At 38.9% G+C, this 21,029-nt stretch overlaps 9 protein-coding genes across 9 annotated transcripts; 4 read left to right on the forward strand and 5 right to left on the reverse strand.

The window, feature by feature from the left end:
* Positions 1-195: 195 nt before the first annotated feature.
* Positions 196-2,454, reverse strand: UTP4 (small subunit rRNA maturation protein UTP4; the record flags this gene model as incomplete). The annotated part of the gene is made up of 1 exon (XM_056227103.1): positions 196-2,454. The coding sequence occupies one exon, from the start codon at positions 2,452-2,454 to the stop codon at positions 196-198; it is 2,259 nt and encodes a 752-aa protein (XP_056086958.1).
* Positions 2,455-2,886: 432 nt separating this feature from the next.
* Positions 2,887-5,991, forward strand: YCG1 (condensin subunit YCG1; the record flags this gene model as incomplete). Its single annotated transcript, XM_056227105.1, has 1 exon — positions 2,887-5,991. One exon carries the CDS (start codon positions 2,887-2,889, stop codon positions 5,989-5,991), a length of 3,105 nt encoding a protein of 1,034 aa, XP_056086959.1.
* Positions 5,992-6,243: 252 nt separating this feature from the next.
* On the reverse strand, positions 6,244-10,557 carry YSP2 (Ysp2p; the record flags this gene model as incomplete). The annotated part of the gene is made up of 1 exon (XM_056227106.1): positions 6,244-10,557. One exon carries the CDS (start codon positions 10,555-10,557, stop codon positions 6,244-6,246), a length of 4,314 nt encoding a protein of 1,437 aa, XP_056086960.1.
* A 486-nt stretch (positions 10,558-11,043) lies between these two features.
* SKP1 (SCF ubiquitin ligase subunit SKP1) lies at positions 11,044-11,631 on the reverse strand (the record flags this gene model as incomplete). The annotated part of the gene is made up of 1 exon (XM_056227107.1): positions 11,044-11,631. The coding sequence occupies one exon, from the start codon at positions 11,629-11,631 to the stop codon at positions 11,044-11,046; it is 588 nt and encodes a 195-aa protein (XP_056086961.1).
* A 243-nt stretch (positions 11,632-11,874) lies between these two features.
* Positions 11,875-13,194, reverse strand: PEX3 (Pex3p; the record flags this gene model as incomplete). Its single annotated transcript, XM_056227108.1, has 1 exon — positions 11,875-13,194. One exon carries the CDS (start codon positions 13,192-13,194, stop codon positions 11,875-11,877), a length of 1,320 nt encoding a protein of 439 aa, XP_056086962.1.
* Positions 13,195-13,482: 288 nt separating this feature from the next.
* On the forward strand, positions 13,483-14,979 carry UBX5 (DNA protein crosslink repair co-factor UBX5; the record flags this gene model as incomplete). Its single annotated transcript, XM_056227109.1, has 1 exon — positions 13,483-14,979. One exon carries the CDS (start codon positions 13,483-13,485, stop codon positions 14,977-14,979), a length of 1,497 nt encoding a protein of 498 aa, XP_056086963.1.
* Positions 14,980-15,189: 210 nt separating this feature from the next.
* On the forward strand, positions 15,190-16,425 carry GPI8 (GPI-anchor transamidase; the record flags this gene model as incomplete). Its single annotated transcript, XM_056227110.1, has 1 exon — positions 15,190-16,425. The coding sequence occupies one exon, from the start codon at positions 15,190-15,192 to the stop codon at positions 16,423-16,425; it is 1,236 nt and encodes a 411-aa protein (XP_056086964.1).
* Positions 16,426-16,597: 172 nt separating this feature from the next.
* IRC3 (double-stranded DNA-dependent ATPase) lies at positions 16,598-18,664 on the forward strand (the record flags this gene model as incomplete). Its single annotated transcript, XM_056227111.1, has 1 exon — positions 16,598-18,664. The coding sequence occupies one exon, from the start codon at positions 16,598-16,600 to the stop codon at positions 18,662-18,664; it is 2,067 nt and encodes a 688-aa protein (XP_056086965.1).
* A 169-nt stretch (positions 18,665-18,833) lies between these two features.
* On the reverse strand, positions 18,834-20,996 carry RQC1 (Rqc1p; the record flags this gene model as incomplete). Its single annotated transcript, XM_056227112.1, has 1 exon — positions 18,834-20,996. One exon carries the CDS (start codon positions 20,994-20,996, stop codon positions 18,834-18,836), a length of 2,163 nt encoding a protein of 720 aa, XP_056086966.1.
* Between the last annotated feature and the right edge of the window lie 33 nt (positions 20,997-21,029).

Raw genomic sequence — 21,029 nt, forward strand, 5'->3', positions numbered from 1 at the left:
AATGGCTCAGATTAAATGTCTGCATACATGCTAACTATATATATGCACCTTTGTATGTACTTGAATATTTTACAGTAGTGATTTTCTATGAAGTACTAACGGGACCAGAGTATTTATAGCTGAAAAATGCCGTTAAATTATGTTGTACTATTATGTGCTCCTTTTTCTACGCTTTCGGATATTGACCTTGATGACTTAGAATACTAATTTTGGTTGAACAAATGCCTTTTGCTTGGAATGAGAGCATAATAAATTTCTTTCAATGATAGCTAATTCATCACTGGAAATTGAGTCAACAAACAATAGAGGTCTGTATTTATCGGTAAAGAAGAAGTAATTTGAGCTTTCTTCATGCCTGTGTGAATCTGTGGACTTTATTTTGTTTCCTTGACTTAGTAATACATTCAGATTTTCGTTAATTTCCATATCGATATCGTCATCCTCATCATCTTCTTCATCATTCATGAAATTACTTTCATCTGTGATAGTCAATCCTTCGTGGGTGCGTTTTTTCTGTTTTCTTCTCTTATTTACTGGGAAATCAACGTCGAAGTCTATTCTTGAAATCCAAGTAGCGCCCCAAAACCATAGCATATTGCTATTCTTCATGTCTGTGAAGATCCCAACGCAGTTCTCTTTCAATGTTTTCCATTCCTTTGGTAAGTTCTCGGTATTATTCTTGGACCATTGAGTTAATAGGCTTTCGTTATCTTCATTTTCCGCTTCTGGACTCAAATTGACATTGAATTCGTAAATCTTGTTTTCTGCAGTAACTACAACAACAGACTTTCTGGGTGAGTTGATATAGACAGCGGTGATAAAGTTATTTAAACGAACCAATGATTTAGCCTCCATTGTCTTTAGGTTCAATATGTCTACGGCACCACACCCACGAGAAATAACTGCAATATCTTGGTCGACTTCCAGATGGTTGATTCTGTTGATATATGGAACTTTAATGCTACTTTTGGTTGAATTGATTTCCAAAAGTTCGATTTGCTGTGGTTTTTCATCTTCTTCGGATTCTAAATCTACAATAAATACCTCGTCTTCGCAAGAACATATCACAATTCTCGAGTTATCGATAAATTTGGCCAACTTTGTAGCAGTTTTCAATAGTAACTCATTATCCAGTTTAGTAACCTTTAATTTGGCACCTATTGGCTGCAAATGGAAGACTTTAGTGGTGGAAGGTCTTCCGACAACTAATACTTGTCCGTCCGGTGATAAAGCACAAGTTGAAATATTTTGTTCATCCTTTAAGTTTAACTTGCAGACTAGTTTGTAATTTTGTTCTGAATTGGACTCAATTCCCATCGTCCATATCTTAACAGTGGATTCGTTCCATGAAACAATTAAACGTTGTTCTTTGTTAATTAAAACATTTTTGGAATAAGGTTCAACAGTCGGCATTTTCCTATAATTTCCGTTAGAGAAAGAAGTTAATGAGTTAATTACTAATGTTTTTTCAACACCGCCTGAGACCAAAAAGTCAGCACCCTTGGATTGGTAAGCGCAAATGGTTCTGATGTCGTTGCCATGAAGTAATCTATTGGAGGAGTTTACCCACCTGTTGTTCTTTTGAGATTTATTAGTGTTTTGAGAGAATTGGAAGATTTTTCTATCCACACCAGCACTAAACACATAGTTGTTGTCGATATCAGTAGTCAAACATAAAACATCTGCATCATGTGCCTTAAATGACTGGTTCAACGTAGCAAATTGGAAATCCCAGAACTTTATAGAACCGGTAGAATCACCAGAGACAACTTGATCAGTTCTTGGTAAATATATAACGGACCAAACTAAAGTCGATTCTCTTTTAGCTTTATCAACTTTCATGGTATGCAATAAACGGCCCATGTTTTCATCACCCCTCTGCGCAGACCAAATCCTTATTCTACCATCAGAACAACCACCAATAACGAAATCGTTCTTCTTCCAAGCGAGAGTCAATACTCTAGCTTCTTGTCTCATTAAAATGGTATCATGCTCCAATACACCAGGCCCGCCAGAAATATCTATAAGGACCACTGTTCCATTATCGCAACCTACAGACAGCTTATCTTGAGAATCGTTGATAGAAATAGACCATATCACGCCTGCATTACAGTCATAGTTCCTTAATGGTAAACCCGTAGCCAGATCCCATTCTGTAACTACGGTCGAACCACCAATGGAAAATAGTCTCAGCGATTCGCCGCTAACATTGCTCCAGCAAAGACCTTCAATTGACCTATCCTTACCACCTTCAATCATCATTTCTTGGAACCAATTGTTTCTTGGATTCCAGATTTCTATGTTACCATTAGACCTACCGATGGCTAGTCTCAAATCCGATGGAGTCAGTTTATCTATATTTGATTTATGTGAAAATGCTAGAGATGTGATCGTGGCGGGTGTAAAATCCACAAATCTGCATCTGTGTACTATCATTCTTTGCTGGCTGGTCATCTTCACAGACTTTCTATGTATCTCTAGCTACTTCAGCTTCTCTTCGAAATTGTAAGTTGCGATGAGCTCTTTCATAGTTTTTTTTTCTCAGTCTGAAAATTTTTCATGGGTTTTTGAAAAAAAACTTGCCCAATATGGCTTTAAGCGGTTGAACAGTAAAGAGATCTGAGATGATAAAGTATAAGTAGAAGACGTAAGCGCGAGAAGGGTCATACCGTGCTATCTTGACTATTGATTCATAGAACTTTTACCACGATTTATTGCCTATAGCGTATTCTTGAGCGCATATTGAGCTGTAACATCCGTGCATCCCATACAAAAGATGAAGAGTTCGTGTTTGTTTACCTTTTAAGCCCTGTAAAGATCAACATCTTAGTTATATCTACTAGTTTGCAGGAAGACAAGGAAAGTCAGATGGTTGGTGGAGCCGTTATGCAGGAATCTGATGGGAGTGACATCAATACAAAAATTTTCAATTCAGTTGCTGAGGTATTTCAAAAAGCACAGGGTTCTTATGCGGGACACAGGAAGCACATTGCTGTTTTGAAAAAAATTCAGTCGAAAGCTGTTGAGCAAGGGTATGAAGATGCTTTCAATTTTTGGTTTGATAAGCTGGTTACTAAGATTTTACCCCTGAAAAAAAATGAGACCATTGGAGACAGGATAGTAAAATTGGTGGCCGCGTTTATAGCTTCTTTGGATCGAGAATTGATATTAGCCAAAGGACAAGACTACGAGCTCTCAAACGATGAAGAAGGTGTATTCTCAAGATTTGTTGATCAATTTATTAGACATGTCCTGCGTGGCGCAGAAAGCCCTGACAAGAATGTCAGATTTCGAGTTTTACAGTTATTAGCTGTTATTATGGATAATATCGGGGAAATTGATGAGTCGCTTTTCAATTTGTTGATACTGTCTTTAAATAAGAGGATTTACGATAGGGAACCGACTGTTAGAATACAGGCTGTATTTTGTCTAACCAAATTCCAGGATGAAGAGCAAACAAAAAACTTGACCGAGCTTCCAGACGATGAAGAGAACTATGAAGCTACGAGAACCCTAGTTGCTTCGATTCAAAACGATCCATCTGCTGAAGTGCGTAGAGCCGCTATGCTAAATCTGATCAATGACAATAACACTAGACCTTATATTTTGGAAAGAGCTCGAGATGTCAACATCGTTAATAGAAGGCTTGTATATTCAAGAATTTTAAAGTCCATGGGGAAAAATAGCTTTGCTGATATTGAGCCACATATTTTTGATCAATTGATTGAATGGGGGTTGGAAGATAGAGAACCGTCAGTGAAAAATGCATGTAAAAGGCTGATTGCTCATGACTGGTTGAACATTCTGGATGGTGATTTAATAGAACTACTAGAAAAGCTGGATGTCGCCAGGTCTTCCATCTGTGCCAAAGCTATAGAGGCTCTCTTTCAATCAAGGCCAGATATCCTCTCTAAAATTAAATTTCCTGAAAATATTTGGAGGGACTTTACCGTGGAAATCGCTTTTCTTTTTCGAGCCTTCTATTCATATTGCTTGGATAATAATATTACAGAAATGCTAGAAGAAAACTTTCCAGAAGCTTCGAAGCTCTCTGAACATTTAAATCATTACATTCTTCTCAGATATCGCCATGAGGGTGTTCCCAATAATCTTCATGTAGGGTTTGATAGTAACACATTAGAGTTTATTATTGAGCAGCTATTGATTACCGCAGAAAGGTACGACTTTAGCGATGAGGTTGGAAGAAGATCAATGCTTACAGTGGTAAGAAATATGTTGGCCTTGACTGCACTGTCTGAACCTCTTATTAAAATCGGTATCCGTGTAATGAAGAGTCTGTCCATAAATGAAAAAGATTTTGTGACAATGGCAATAGAAATTATTAATGATATCAGAGATGATGATATTGAAAAACAGGAACTAGAAGAGAAAATAAAAAGCAAAAAAGGGAACTCCCATAAAAATGGAGTTTCTAGTGACGGAGAAGATAATGATAAAACAAACAATGATGCTACTAATGATGATGAGGAAGATGATAATATTGCATCTTTCCATTCTGCCGTGGAGAACTTAGTTCAAGGGAACGGCAACGTTTCGGAAAGCGATATAATAAATAATCTTCCACCCGAAAAAGAGGCCTCCTCAGAAACGATTGTTCTTTGCCTTACAAGATCGTCCTACATGTTAGAACTTGTTAACACACCTCTAACAGAGAATATTTTGATTGCCTCGTTGATGGACACTCTTATTACACCAGCGGTTAGAAATACTGCCCCAAATATTAGAGAACTTGGTGTCAAGAACCTTGGTTTATGCTGTCTTTTGGATGTCAAGTTGGCTATCGACAATATGTATATTCTAGGTATGTGTGTTTCCAAAGGTAATGCATCACTGAAATACATCGCACTTCAAGTTATTGTGGATATTTTCTCTGTGCATGGCAACGCTGTGGTAGATGGGGAAGGCAAAGTTGACTCAATTTCATTGCACAAAATATTTTACAAGGTCTTAAAAAACAACGGCTTACCAGAATGTCAAGTAATAGCAGCGGAAGGGCTATGTAAGCTGTTTTTAGCGGACGTATTCACCGATGACGATCTTTTCGAAACGTTAGTTTTATCGTATTTTTCACCAATAAACTGTTCAAACGAGGCATTGGTGCAAGCCTTTGCATTCTGCATCCCAGTATACTGTTTTTCACATTCAACTCACCAACAACGTATGTCCAGAACGGCCGCAGATATCCTTTTGAGGCTATGTGTCCTTTGGGACGATTTGCAAAACTCTGCGCCCGGGATGAATCGTGAGGCCATGCTAAAGCCTAATGTAATATTCCAACAATTGATATTTTGGACGGATCCACGTAATTTGGTCAATCAAACGGCTTCTACAAAAAAGGACATAGTGCAGCTTACATTCTTAATCGATGTGCTAAAGATATTTACTCAGATTGAGAAGAAAGAAATAAAGAAAATGATCTTGACAAATGTAAATGCGATATTCCTTTCTCCAGAGCAGGACTATTCTACTCTGAAAAAAATTCTTGAGTATTCTGACGATATTACAGAGAATGATACCTTAGACAGTGTTAGCAAAAATGCTCTGGACAGATTAAGAAACAATTTGAACGTAGTGCTTGAAGAAATTAACGAAAGGTCAGAACTTCAAACAAAAGATGAGAACAACACCACGAATGATCAATATTCATCAATTTTGGGGGACTCTTCCAATAAACTTTCAAATGGCGATATAGATCACAGCATTGGTACGATCAACGAGGACAGCACAGATGCCGCCAATGCGCCTAATAATAGCACAACAGTTAATAATCTACAAGGGCAGAGTAACCTTAGGAAGAGGACGAGGTCAGAAACGGAGCAAGATGATACATTAGGTAACTCAGAAGATACGCTTAAACAGAATACTTCAGCCGTAACAAAGGATATAGGTTTTGTTTTGCCTGAAGAGAAAGAGGATGCAATGTCTGTGGACGAAGAGGATAATGATTCAAACTCCTTTACGGATATCTGATCGGACTTATATGCTAAAATTTCAATAAGCTTGAATTGAGTTTTTAGTTGTATATTTATTGCTGTTTAATTTTCTCAGTTTTCCTGCTCTATCAGATATAAAGCTTTCTTTCGCGGTATATTTGAGACATAGTTTAAGTTTTTATGCATTTATTACAATTTCCTGAAAAAAAGATCGTATACAAAACAAAATTAGTATTTAAAAATGAAAATCAGCTTTAGTGTTTTCTAATTAAACGAGAAACATCAATTGCTATAACAATTGGGCAACTACTGACGTATTATCCGCTTTAGCTAGTAATTCTTTCATTTCTTGCAGTTGCAATTCGGTGACTTTGATAGATTCAACTAGCTGCTGTATCTTATGATCACTAACTCCGTTTGCGGGTCTAATCTTCTTACCATCCTTCTTCTCCTTCTTCTGGTCGAATAGGATGCCATTTTGGATAGTCCCATTTCCACGATCAATCAACCAGTCCCATATCAAACCCTCTGTATCAGTGACAATATTATTAGTGTTCGAGCCCTTACGGTGAGCATTTTTTATAATATTGTCTTCATAAACGTGATAAAGAGTTTTGAAGTTGGGAACGTAATTGTATTCATTCCCATTTATCAGGATTGTCCCTGGAGTGATAATTTGGATATTGGAGGTACTCCTCGAATGGAATAATAATCTAAGGAAGAAGACCAGACAAATAAAAAGAGATATGATTGCCATAATTCCCTGAATTGAGGTTATATTTATCTGTTGCAACATGGAGAAAATGGAAAAGAATGAAGATTTAGTACTTGTAGCTTCGATGTATTCTTCATTATTTTCATTCTTGATAGTGGATGATGACTGTTTCCTTTTGTTCACTGTCTTGCTTCTTTTCTTGCTTCTTTTCTTCGTAGAACCAGCACTAGAAATAATCTTCTTAAGGTCATCAACAAGTTGCTTAGTGGAATTCCTTTGTCCATCAATCGATCCCTTCTCAATGGTCCCCTTCAACATGGATTTACCTGTCCAAACAACATTAGTCACGACTTTCATGTTTGTTGTATTATGATCACCCCAAGAATAGAATAATCTTGTATGAACGGAGAATGAACTACCATAGGGAACATCTGGCGATCTAACGATTTGTTTTACCATGAAAAAACTGTTCAAATCCATGTGTTCGATAGTCTCTGTAACTAGACATCTAGTTTGCTTCGGACCGAATGAATTGTTCAATTTTTTAATGTAGTTAATCTCTCTCGTGTTATTCGTAAATTTTGGAATATCGCAGACATTAAAGTTATTCTGATTCTCAATGATCTTTTTAATATAAGAAGTGTCATCGCCATACAAGAGTGAATAAACTGTTCCTAAAGGAACTGGAATATTGATATTTTCATCAATAATTGTATCATCTTTTCCCTTTTGAAAATCTGGCTCTGTCGGATCATGGACAGAAGGCCCAACAGTGGGCAGATTAACAGTTTCTCCTTCAGATTCGCTATTGTTGGATTGGTGTTTTAAATTTATATTTGAATCTTCATCACCTAAAATATTCTTGACTTCAGATATCATTGTCTTTGTAGTATCCGCAACACCATCAAATGTCCCCTTTTCGATCATACTTTTAATCCAACTTTTGCCAGTCCAATCGACGGAGTTGTAAACTGTTAATTTGGTAGAATTGTTTTTATCCCAGGAGAAAAGGAAGACTGTCTTCACTGAAAAGATATTTCCTGAAGGAACATCCGGATTCTTGGTAACGCTAAGTACTTTAACATAGTCTTCCAAATCATAATGCTCCAAAGTATCTGTGATTAAACATTTTGTTTTACTTGGACCAATACTACCCGATAAAGGTTTTGTATATGCATAATCACGAGCCTTCTTGATGAGAAAATTGTTGGGAATTGGTGATATTTCAAAATTTTTTTGAGCTTTCAAGATCCTTTCATAGTAGGACACGTCTTCGCCGTATAAGAGATTGACTACTTTTCCTAAGGGCGCATCTATGTTTGCTTCAATAACCAAATGTTCACTGCTGGAAGGTTTATAATTGGCTGTTGTTGGAGCATGTTTGTTAGGGCCTAGTAAATAGTTTGTTGGTTTTTGATTCTTTCCAAGATCATTCGAGTCATTAAAGATGTCAGCGTCTATATCGTCACTTGACGTCATATCTGTACTATTAATATCTGGGTCGGTATCATCCAGACTTCCATCATTGTCATCGTCGTCATAATCGTCGAAAAATGCACTACTCGAATCACTCAAGTTACCATCACCGTTGTTTTCAAAGTCATTTCTATATTTTTTACCCAGAATAATTTGATTCCATACGTCCGTTATTAAATCAAATGTTGCATCTCTTGACATAAAAGAGGCGAATATATATTTTGTGTGTAGCGTATCAATCACAATACCATTGGGGAAAATGCCAGCTGTAGTCTTTTTCTCAATTTGAACGATTTCTTTAAATGGTATGAAAACTGTACTGACCCACCCCAGAATATTTGAGAAAAACCCAATATGCGCATCAGATATATACATTCTGCCTTGCAAAAGAATATCGCGAGATAGAGCACAACTATGATCAACAATTAACTTTTCGTAGGAATTGATATCGCAATCTTTAAAAAGGGTATGAAATTCACTATTCTTCTTCTCTGAAGCATATTCGATACCCTGTAACTTAAAGTCATTATCACCAGAATCCAAATCCATCACTGCATGGATATTACCTGAACCAGCAGTACTTGATCTTGGCATTTGTTTTTCCTGATTTGTACTGAAAAAATCAGAACTACTATTCCTAGTCTTGTTAAAGGAGTTTCTTAAATTAATGCCAGGGATCACTTTGTTGCCAAAGTTTGATGGTGAAAATGATCTTCTGCTCAAGAACTTTTTGGCCGTGCTTCTCGATTTCCTTTCATCAGCGTCATCAAAAGTCATATCATTAGAATAAGAGGAATTTCGTTTACTATCAATTTCATCGTTTGTGGCATTCTCTAGTGCCTTGTTAGCAGGTAAGGTCTTACTTCTTGCCCTATGGCTAGACACATTTGATTGCGAATTTCCAAACCTTGCCATATCAATATAACTGCTATTACGATAACTTCTGTTTAATTCTTTGAAACCAGGATTATTGCTCATGTTAGTTCTACTCATATGACTCAAATTCGTTGAACTGGCATTTGGATTATTGCCGTTGTTATTGTTAGCATTATTCTCGTCCAGATCTATGGTTGTGTTATCGACATCCGAAGAGCCCGCTACAGCTTCTAAAGTCAAATTACCTTTACCAAAAGTCGAAATTGCAGGTTCCTGAACTTTTAATGGTTGAAATTTGACCTTGCCCACATTTGATTTATCGTCCCTATCATTGTCATTTTCAATTTCAGAGTTAGAGTTTGCATTCATGTTTCTATCATTAGGTGTCAAAGAATCGGAAAGCGGTGTAGTCGACCTATTTGTAGGTACAAGTTGAGTTGATGGCGAAAGAAATGCCCTAGAAAGGGGAGAGAATTCTTCAGTGTCGTCATCGTCTTCCTCCTCGGGTTGAGCATGTTCGTCAGAGGCAGGGCCTGAAGCGGGGGACAGTAAGCAATCCAAATGACGTAGAAATGACGAACTACGATGGGCTGTATTGGCTGAGGGAGGATGAATGAGTACTGTGTCATTATGATTTCGGTTAGCATTTTCTGAAACTTGCGAGGGCCCCTGCTGCTGTGCCAAAGGGTGCTGTTGTTCATGGCGATGATGGAAGTAGGAATGACTATGTGAACCTGTGTGACTTTCACCGGGATGTGATAGTTCACGCTGTATTTCAGTATTCAAAGCTGAGATTCTGGGAACACGTGATATGGCATTATGAGCTATTGATAGAATAGTATCAAATAAACTGTTTGAAGAGTGTTCGATTTCGTTACTATTGCTAATACTATTGGGGGCGGCAGTCGTATCGACAGTTGGATGTGAGGAATTTTGAGTATCGTCCTTCTGTAAAATACTTAGAGCCGGCCTTTCATTCTCGGAAGAGGATGAGTTCAATGTATTTTTCGTATCTGTATGTTTGACTTTTTCACTTGCTCGATCTATAGTCACAGGAATATTGAAATAACCTTGCGGAGAAGTATTCAGTTTCTTCAAACCGGCTTTGGAATTTTGTAAGGATCTTCGAGGCATGAACGTTAAATCTATACCGTGCTTGTTTTTATTACTCGTAGTGCTAAAGTGACTTCTACTACTTTTTATAGAGACGATATCTGGTAGTTCTAAAGGTGGAGGTGGAAAAGAATCATTGATATTAGATTCATCAGGAGAGTTTGTGGCAGATTTACTAGTGACACCGTCATTACTAGAGCCTATATCGGTTAGCACTCTTCTCTTGGCAATCGCATTTCTGCCATTATTCGTTCTCCTTAACGATTGTGACGACTTCGCTACGGAATGAGCTGATTCTTTCCTTGTACGAGTAGTTTTACTTCTTTCCACCACGGGCTGCTTTTTCCTTGACATCAGTTTCAGTTTCTTGAAAAAGTGACCATCACTAAATGATCTTTTTTTGCGTGAAGGATCATCCTTCATCAGTTAGGTATATGTGTATAGCCTCCTTACTATATACGTGATAGCAGATATGCCCTGTGCTGCCTTTTTAATGAATGACGTAGAAGGGAGTGATCGGTTAGAGTTAAGATGCTCGAAGAAAACGAAGTTAATTTGAAATTGGGGCCGCAAGCTTGTACAAATACGAGTCTTTTGGTATGTTTACAGGTGTTTGTTTTAGAACTGCCCCACCCTACGACCTCATCAAGTAAACAATACCTTCTTATAATCCGGTACTTTTTCCTTTTTTTTCTTGTCACTTTTGCGGCTTTTAGAATCCGCCCATCGTGCTTAACGATGCTGGATCACACATTCTTATGTAAACCATACATATATAAGTAATATAAGCTAGGCTATAGTGGGCTGGCATACCACGTTATACGAGAGCGCACATGTCTTGGCCACTCTGCTCTAAAATGACACAATAACATCAGAAAGAGAGTCCACTATCATTGAAGATATTGTAGCCTAGCGGTCTTCGGCCCATTCATTTTCACGTCTAATGGCGGCTTCCTCCTCTGGGGTGAAGTCGTTGACGATGTTAAACGTTCTTCTTATTTCCTCGGGAGACCTGCCCCGGATCATCTCGGCAACGACTTTGCAACCTGCATCCAGCAATGGCTTAATGTTTAGGTAATTTGCCGCCAGGATGATTTCGTACAGCATCTCCTGGTCCACTTTCAGGAACTCTCTGTCCCATGAGTCCACGGGGGCACTCTTTCTGGAGTCATCGTCGTCTTCGTCGGGGAAATTGGAGTCCCTGTGGTGTTCTGCCCATTCGATAACCTTCTGCAGAACAGAGGACCGAACATTGGGCACGGGCATCACGATCTCGTCATCGTCATTTTCGTCGTCATCGTCACCATTGTTGTTGTCTTTGCTTTTGTGGTTCATCTCTGAGTCTGAGTCCGAGTCCGAGTCTGAGTTGTTCTGTAGGTTGCTGTCATGCATATCGTTCAAGTAGTTTTTCAATAGCAGGGACCTTTCCGCGATTTTTTTGTCCACGGTGAATCTTTCACCCTCCCCACTCACTAAAACCACACTAGAAGCTACCATATCTGCGCTGTGTCCGTTGATTTGTTGCTGTGCTGTATATAACGTCTGTACTTTCTGTTTTTTACTAGTTGTCCCACTGCTTCTCTGACTTGCCATTCACACTCTTCTTCCCCTTCTCTTCTTTTTCCACAAGACGCCGGGGATAACGCCGCAGGGTAATGCCGTGGCATTTGTATTACACACTGAAATATATTAAATGGTACGCTATTTATCCTACTGGTAGTGCCAGTATTTATTTAAGCATCACCTCTTGAAGCCGTACGAGCTGGAGACGCCAAAGTTGCTGTACACGCTGGCACTCAGGTCGTCCAGTGGCTGTACGGAGTCTAAAGTGGCTAGGTATTCGTTCACGCCGCCACCGTGGGCCGATCCTGGCGCGGTTTGGAGCATTTCTTGGCAACAGTCCTTGATTGACATGGTGAAAACGGCCATTTGGTAGTATTGCTGATCCTCTTGGCCCGGCTTCTTCTTGGCCATGGTCTTCGCGCCGACTTTGTTCATTATAAAATGGAACGATTCGTTTATCAGCGATTCCAACACTATGGATGTTACCGTGCTTTCGATGCACTGGGTCAGTTCGTTTATCAGTTGCTTGAAAATCAAGGTGTTGGTGTGGAAGCTTTCTAGCGCTTCCGGATCAAGCGTTTGCGAAAGTAGGAACTCTTGCTCGCTAGAGGTTTTGGGTAGGAAAATCGAAAGAAGGCTGTCATTGTTTTCTTGGAATATTTGGGAATTGATATTCTGGAAAATCTTTGTGAGGCGCGAACTAAATTCTTCTAGCGTTAAAGTGTCCCTTGGGTTTACGCCGCTAAACTCAATTTCGATTTGGTTGGTGATTATTTCATTGTAGTGCAGCCAACCCTTGTTCAAGATCCACCAGGACAGTGACAGGAAGGCTTGCTCGTTGATATACACCTCTTGGCCGTCCATTTTTGTATCTTTTGCTGCCGTTGCATCACTCATCTTCTCCTCCGGATTGCTCCACCATGATGTAACCCAGTTATATAGCCTGCTGTTGAGCTTGTTGGAGTTTTCTTGCTCCATGGTAAGTTTTATCGCAGAGTCCAGATACTCGTTTCTTGTCAGGATATTTAGTTGTAGTCTTGTTAAAAGAATCAATGAGGACACTGTGTATGTCACTGTTGTCAGCTTAATCAAACTCTTTAGTTCCAACTCATTCCATAATTCAGCTTTCGTCTTCAATGGTGAACTCTCTATGCTTTTGACAGACTTTTCCCTAGTGGTATGGTTTTTCTGGTCCTTTAATTGAGTAATGATACTATCTAAATCCAAATTGCTTTCATTCAGAACCATCTCCCATACCGGCAGTAGCTCATATATCGTGTACAATGAATCCTCCTGCGTCTGCTCAAATCTTCTCTTGATCTGCTCCTTAATAAAGTGCTGTTCGGTAATCCGCAACTGCTGTTTATACAGCCACCTCTTCACGAAGAACACTACCACCGACCCTGTAGTGAACAAAGCAGCTATCCCAGTCAACGAAATGAGTAACTTTCCTCGATGTCTCTGCAGAAGCGAGCGTGATCTTTGATTTGGGGGCATTGTCTGGTGGTTTTTCCTACTTATTATTGTGTTTCTCATCGAACGAAGGCTGGTACTACCCACTTCAACAGCATACCCCATGCTTTATTCGAGTCAAATAATACCCTTGTCACTCTATACGAACACTAGATGTCAGGAATTTCAAGGAAAAAGGGAAGTATATATATATATATATAAACTCTGCTACTGGCACCAGCATCCCAGTCTACAATTCCCTGTTAGTGTCACTACTTCATACTTCAGGCTTACAGATCACTACGTGCAACAATAGTAACTAATTTTTACTACATGTCGGCGGGAAAGACAGACGAGTTCATGGCCATCACGGGCGCTGATGACGCCGCTATTGCCACCCAATTCATAGAAATGGCTGACGGTAACTTGGACACTGCCATATCGTTGTTTTTTGAAAACGGTGGGGCTGCCTTGCTGAGCAGCAACAATACCCCTGCCCCATCTAATTCCGCTTCAACCGCTACTGTTTCTGCAGACGCAGATGCAGATGCGCAATTAGCTGAGAGATTACAGAGGGAAGCTTATCAACAGCAACAACATGACGAAGATTATGTTAGGCCACCTGATGAGGCAAGGCATGAAGTACTCACTGAGAATTCCGGGTTCCCAACTTCTTATCGCGGCATTGGGGGGCAGTTCGAGCCGTTGCATAGAATAAACGATATGTTTGACGAAACAAGACCGGAGAGCATTTTCAATCAACGATTGGACGATGCAAACACCACAACTTACATCAATGATGACTCTTCAGATTCTCTGGAATTCTCTGAGGAGGATAATGACGATGAATACGAATACGTGGAAGAGCCAGTTATTGAACTTGACGAAGATGGTAACATCAAGGAATATACCAAATTGGTGAGAAAGCCCAAATTCATATCCAAGGAGCAAAAGCTGGCCTTGTTATTCAAGCCTCCATTTTCCATCATGTCCAAATTAGATTTAGACGCGGCAAAGCAAAAGGCAAGGGCAAAGCAAAAATGGATAATGATTAACATCCAGGATTCAGGAATATTTCAGTGCCAGGCCCTCAACAGAGATCTGTGGTCGTCCAGGCCAGTCAGAACCATAATAAAAAAGAATTTTATTTTTTTGCAGTACCAGTATGAATCGCGCAGCGCTCAGCCCTATCTACAATTTTATCACTTGAATAATAAAGATGATTTACCTCACATTGCCATCCTGGACCCAATCACAGGTGAACGTGTTAAGCAATGGAATAGGGTTGTTCCTATACCGGGACAATTCATTTCAGAGATTAATGAGTTCCTAGCTTCGTTTTCGTTAGATCCTAAGGTTCCCAACCCGACAGTCAACGAACCTCCCCCTAAATTGGATCCAACGACCCTAACTGAAGAGCAGCAAATGGAATTGGCCATTAAAGAGTCATTAAATACTAATGCCATTGAACCAACCCAAGGGGGGGTACCGAAGATGGGCGAGGGGCATGAAAATGCACAAGAGATGGATCCCTTCGATACTATTGAAGTTAAAATGCACCCCGAACCGCCAAACAAACCAGGACTAACCACAAGAATTCAAATACGTACTGGTGACGGCTCTAGACTAGTCCGCAGATTCAACGCCCTGGAAGACACTGTGCGTACCATTTATGAAGTTGTCAAGACAGAAATGGACGGTTTTGCAGATGCGAAATTCACTCTGAATGATCACCGAAGAGAGGATCTGATTGATAAATTGAACATAACCATAGGGGACGCCGGCCTAAAAAACAGTTCCCTCCTACTGGAAAAAGTAGACACCGAGTGAACTAACACGGACTGCATTGCGATAGGATCGATAGTATAATTAAGTATATAGTGAGCAGTTCTAATAGGGCGGAAATACCCGGATTTTGTATTCTTAATTCTTCTGTCCGCACGCCAAGAAAAAACGCATACAAAAAGTGAATAATAGTTTGAACGTTAATACAAAATGCACATCATATCTTAGCACAGCATATCATAACATCTGACAGAAATGCGTATAGCGATGCATCTGCCGCTGCTGCTTCTATATGTGTTATTATTGTCCTTTTCAACCGCAAGTAACACAGATGCAGCGCACGAAGCCATACCAACGAACACAAACAACTGGGCCGTATTAGTATCCACGTCCCGGTTCTGGTTTAATTATAGACATATGGCGAACGTTCTTAGTATGTACAGAACCGTCAAGAGATTGGGTATCCCGGATTCACAAATAATATTGATGCTGAGCGATGACGTGGCCTGCAATTCAAGAAACCTATTCCCTGGAAGTGTCTTCAATAACAAGGATCACGCAATTGACCTTTACGGTGATTCTGTCGAGGTTGACTATAGAGGCTATGAAGTTACGGTGGAAAACTTTATAAGACTTCTAACGGATAGATGGACGGAAGATCATCCTAAATCTAAACGCTTATTAACGGATGAGAATTCAAATATTTTCATCTACATGACAGGTCATGGTGGTGACGATTTCTTGAAATTTCAAGATGCCGAAGAAATTGCCTCTGAAGATATTGCCGATGCATTCCAACAAATGTACGAAAAGAAAAGGTACAATGAGATCTTTTTCATGGTAGATACGTGTCAGGCAAACACGATGTATTCCAAGTTTTATTCCCCAAACATTTTGGCAGTGGGTTCGAGTGAAATGGACGAAAGTTCATACTCACATCACTCTGATGTAGAAATCGGAGTTGCTGTCATTGATAGATTTACATATTACTGTTTGGATTTCCTGGAACACATCGACAAAAATTCCACTTTGACTTTACAAGACCTTTTCGACTCATTTACATTTGAAAGGATTCATTCTCACGTAGGTGTTAGAACCGATTTGTTTGACAGAGATCCATCTGAGGTATTAATCACGGATTTTTTTGCCAATGTGCAGAATGTGATTGCTGATGATTCAAAGCTTCTTTCTATAAGTCATTACCATCACCACAAAGACCACATCGATACTGCTCGATATGAGTATAATAATAATGTGTTAAATTTGGCCCTGGGGAAAGATACTGGAAACTACTCTTCCCCTGAAGTTGACAAAATCATGAAACATGTCAAGTCTACTAATAAGTTAAATATTGACGTAGGCTCCAATGAATGTTCTTTAACCTTTTCCAAACAATCAGCCGTACTAGGAATGGTGTTAATGGTAATGATTGTATTGTTCATGATGAGAGGAAACAACGCGAAGGCGACTTATGATCTGTACACTAATTAAAAACACTTCATTCATTTTTCTTACGTATAAGCATATTTTTACATTTAGATGTCATTTTTTTTTTTTTGGTGAATTAATTTTTATATAGAACTTTTTCATAACGTCCAATGATAGAGTTGTCCTTCTTGTGAACAATAAAAAGAGTCTACCATATCAATGAATATGATAAAGTATGATTTTAAGATCAATCACCAAAATTTCAACATACGCCGTTTCGTTGAAGTTACTTCGTACTAAAATAATAAAATGCTGTTACTCAGTTCCCGTACTTAGAGATTACCAGCAGGATGCTATAAATGCATGCGTGAATTCAATCAAACAAGGAACCAAAAGAATCGGTGTTTCATTGGCCACTGGGGGTGGTAAGACAGTGATATTCTCAAACCTCATCAACCAATTGCGTCAAATCCGCTCTAAAGAGAATGAAGGAAGTTTTAGATCTTTGATCCTAGTTCACAGAAGGGAATTAGCTTTACAAGCAACAAATACTCTTAAAAAGATATTTCCTGACTTGAAAGTTCATATAGAAATGGGAAAATATGATTGCAATGTCGAGGATTCTGACGTTATTGTGGCATCCGTTCAAACTTTGATTAGAAGGCTCGATAAATATGATACTAATTCAGTGGATCTCATCATTATTGATGAAGCCCATCATTCTGTAGCTAATTCATATAGGGAAATTTTGGACCATTTCAATGCTTCAACTGCAGAGACGGAAATTCCCGTTATTGGCTTTAGTGCAACATTCGAGAGAGCAGATAAGAGAGCTTTATCAATGGTAATGGATGAAATTGTGTATCATAGAGGAATTTTAGAAATGATTGATGACAAATGGTTATGCGAGGCAAAATTCACATCAGTTAAAATAGAAGCAGATTTATCTACTGTTAAAAGTACCACGGATGATTTTCAGCTGGCCCCATTATCGTCCATAATGAATACAGACGAGATAAATGAGGTAATCTTAAAAACTTATCTGCATAAAAAGCAAGAACAGTCATTAAAATCCACGTTGTTATTTGGTGTTGATAAATCTCACGTACGGAGTTTGCATAAATTATTCAAAGATAATGGTATCAACACAGACTATGTTACATCGGATACAAAACAATTGGAACGAGATAACATAATTCAACAGTTCAAGAATGGGGAAACTGAAGTACTAATGAACTGTGGGATATTTACAGAAGGGACAGATATGCCAAACATTGATTGTATATTACTATGTAGGCCCACAAAATCACGTTCACTTTTGATTCAAATGATAGGAAGAGGTTTGCGGTTACATCACTCGAAGGATTACTGTCATATTATCGACTTCATTGAAGCTTCTAACGTTGGAGTAGTCTCTGCGCCCACACTACTAGGTATAAGGGGTGATGAAACTGAATTTGATGAAGCCACAATGGAAGATTTAAAAGCAATTCAAGGGGAAATAATAGCTAAACGACAGAAGATCGACGAAAAGTTAAAGGTCCTATTTCAGAATAAAGATACGGCAGAAACTGTATCTGAAAAAAATAATGCTGAAAATTGGATACAAAGTGCAAATGCATTGGACTTGACACTGTGCTCTTTTGATAGTTTTAAAAATTTCACGCAGGGCAATAATTCATTTCCGGCCGGCAAGGAGTTAGATGAAGCTTCTGAAGCAATAAAAGAGATGGAACTGCTAATAAAATCGCCGTATCCATGGGTTAAGTTTGCTCCCAATGCATGGGGTCTCCCTCTACAAGGCAAAAACCATTTGAGAATATACAAAGAAAAATCCGAAGACAAGTCATCGGTATTCTATCATTTGAAAATGTATCGACAATTACCGTCTTTTATAGCAAACAAATACGCTGACTATATTCCAAAGACGATAATAAAAGAAGCTAGCCTTTGGAATGTGATGTCAAAGGTAGAAAAAATAATAAATACTCTAAGCTCGGATTTGGAGGGGCAAACCATGCAATATCAGGCAATCACCAGTAAATTCTCGAAGTGGAGAAATGCGACTCCCACGCCAAAGCAAAAAAGTTTTGTTCTTAGAAAATTGAAGAAAGTGTATAATGTGTCTTCCAAAAATTTTATGAACCTAACTTCGGATGATATTACCGCCTATACAGATACTCGGATGACGAAAGGAGATGCTTCCAACTTGATCTTTGCAAGCAGCTTGGCACCTGTCTATCCGCTAAAGGCATTACTTCGGATTCTAGAATATCAAAAAAGGAGATCAATTATAAAGTGAAATAAATATTTAGATAGAAGTATATATACACCGGTATTTATGTTCTGACACGAAACATAAGTCATGTCAGTCGTACATGCCCTTCACTTTAGATATCATCCTCTCTGAATATGCAGTTGCTAATGTAAATTAGTCTCGTTTAGCGACACATGAAATAAACAGGTTCTCATCAGTTCGCGGTCCCGTTTGGTTCCTCATTTTCATTGATGTATTGTTGCAGAGAAATCTGTCTAATTTGATTCAATAAGTCTTCATCTTGTAATCTTTCCATTTGAAGGGTAGCTAAATCCTTCTCGTTGATGAAGCTTTTGATGCTCTCAACTACATCAATAGATTCCTTTGAAGTAGGTACTGGAGGTAATACATCAAATTCATAGACCTCATAATCTGACCAGATGGTCGAAGGAATTGCGGCCATCACCGAGGATTCTTCTGATAGTATCGCGAATCTTAACAAGTTGATTGGGATGCTTTCAATGAAAAAAGGCGACTTGGACCCATTGGTACCATCATCATTCTGTTCATTGGCCAAATCAATCGTGATGCTTCCACTTTGGTAATCCTTTAAAATATTCGATATTTCGTGACGCAAAAATGCTATCTCCTCGTTCTTAGTCCACAGTAACGGGAAACGAGCCATGTATGCCTTCAACTCTAAAATTTCTGCCAAATGACCATCAATAGTTAAATTTTCAGTTAACGTAGGCTCGCCCAAAAATTTTTTCTTGAAAATTTCTGACAGTTGCAAAGGATGGTGCTTAAAAGTCTTTAAAAGCGCATTACGGGCAGATTCCATCTCGTTTATTCTCAAGTAACTTAAAACTACACCAATCGAAAATCCTAATGTGTTCCACTCTTTGTAACAATTCATTAATGGAGATTCGGATAGTTCGATCATATATTGATAGTCATTGTTCAGCAGGAAGTAATGATCGAGAAAATACCTGCATCCTAAAGGATCTTCTAATGGACTTAGCGACCAGAGGACTTTCGTCCATTCACTGGCGGTACCAATAACACCTCTTTGAGCAAGGGATTGGATGAATCTAAATATGGACAAGTAGAACTGTCTGTTGAAAAAGTAAATATAAGGCAACTGGCAAGTTAAGGAATCGAAGATGATATTCCCTTTCAAAGCCCTATCAAAGACAAAAAGTGCTCTTTGTAATAGCCCGTTAGTGCTCGACTTATCGCCTTGCCTTATTAATATTAAAGCAACTTGTAACAGTCCACATACATGGTATGGAAATTTAGAAGAGATCAAGTTTATGAGAGCTTCATGATCAGGATGAACAATAACACTCAAATAGAAGTCCATCATTGATTTTTTACTCAATTCCGAGTTCAAGGGCTCGAATTTATAAAACGTGATGAATTTTTGCCATTGGCCTATGTCGTTTTGGATGACATCTTTCCAGTCTAGCGGTCTCTCCCATAATTGCCAGTCTAAAAGATCATCAGAATTCAAAAGCTTCATAGATAACTCACCCCTCTGAGTTGGAATCCAATCATCTCTTACCTTGGTGAATTTTAAATGATGCGGATGCATACCGGGACCATTGGGCACCAATTTGTGATCTTTTCCGCCCCAGTTCCTAATCAATCTTTTCAGTCTCTGAATCTGTTTTAACTGCTGAGGAGATACTGGTGTCGATGTCATAGAATCGATATCTTCGAGTGATTCTGGGGAGATATCATCAAATAGCAGTTTGAATTCTGTGTGAGGGTCTAATTTCTTGAAATCGTTTTGAAAAAACTTGCAGGAATGCTTTAAACTTGAAATGGGGAACTTGGTGAATCCCGGATCATTTTCTAAGCTTAAGAAGGACTTCCAAGGTACAGTGAATACTTCTTCAGATTCAGAGGCCGTGAAAAATCCCTCTTCATTTGCATCATCGTTTTTCTTGGTCTTACCGTATTTCAAGATATCAGTCTTCTTGAAATGTTGAATGATTTTGTCAAATTCCTCATCATCAGAATCTTCTTCCCTGTCAGCTTCGGTAGGGAGATTTGCTTGCTTCCTCTTCGTCCTCTTATTCTTCTTTCTTCTAGAAGACTTCGACGCTAGGGTAATTTTTTCGGGTTGGGCGCTCTTTCGACTACCATGCTCTTCAACAATGGCTGTCTCTTCATCGTGCTCAGATAATTGCTCTTCATCACTAGCAGTATCTAAATTATTTGCATTGTTCATCAAAGAGAACATGTTTTGATGCTTCTGACTGTTACTGGCAGTACCTTTACCACTTGACGTTTTACTCGCGCATGCATTTGAAAGTAGCGTCTCTAGCAAGGCGTCATCATCTTGTAACTTCCTTAAAGCTCTAGAACTCATGTCTGACTACTTTACAAATTTGTTGAAGTGACC

This window comes from Saccharomyces kudriavzevii (assembly GCF_947243775.1).
Source record: "Saccharomyces kudriavzevii IFO 1802 strain IFO1802 genome assembly, chromosome: 4".
NCBI lineage: Eukaryota > Fungi > Ascomycota > Saccharomycetes > Saccharomycetales > Saccharomycetaceae > Saccharomyces > Saccharomyces kudriavzevii.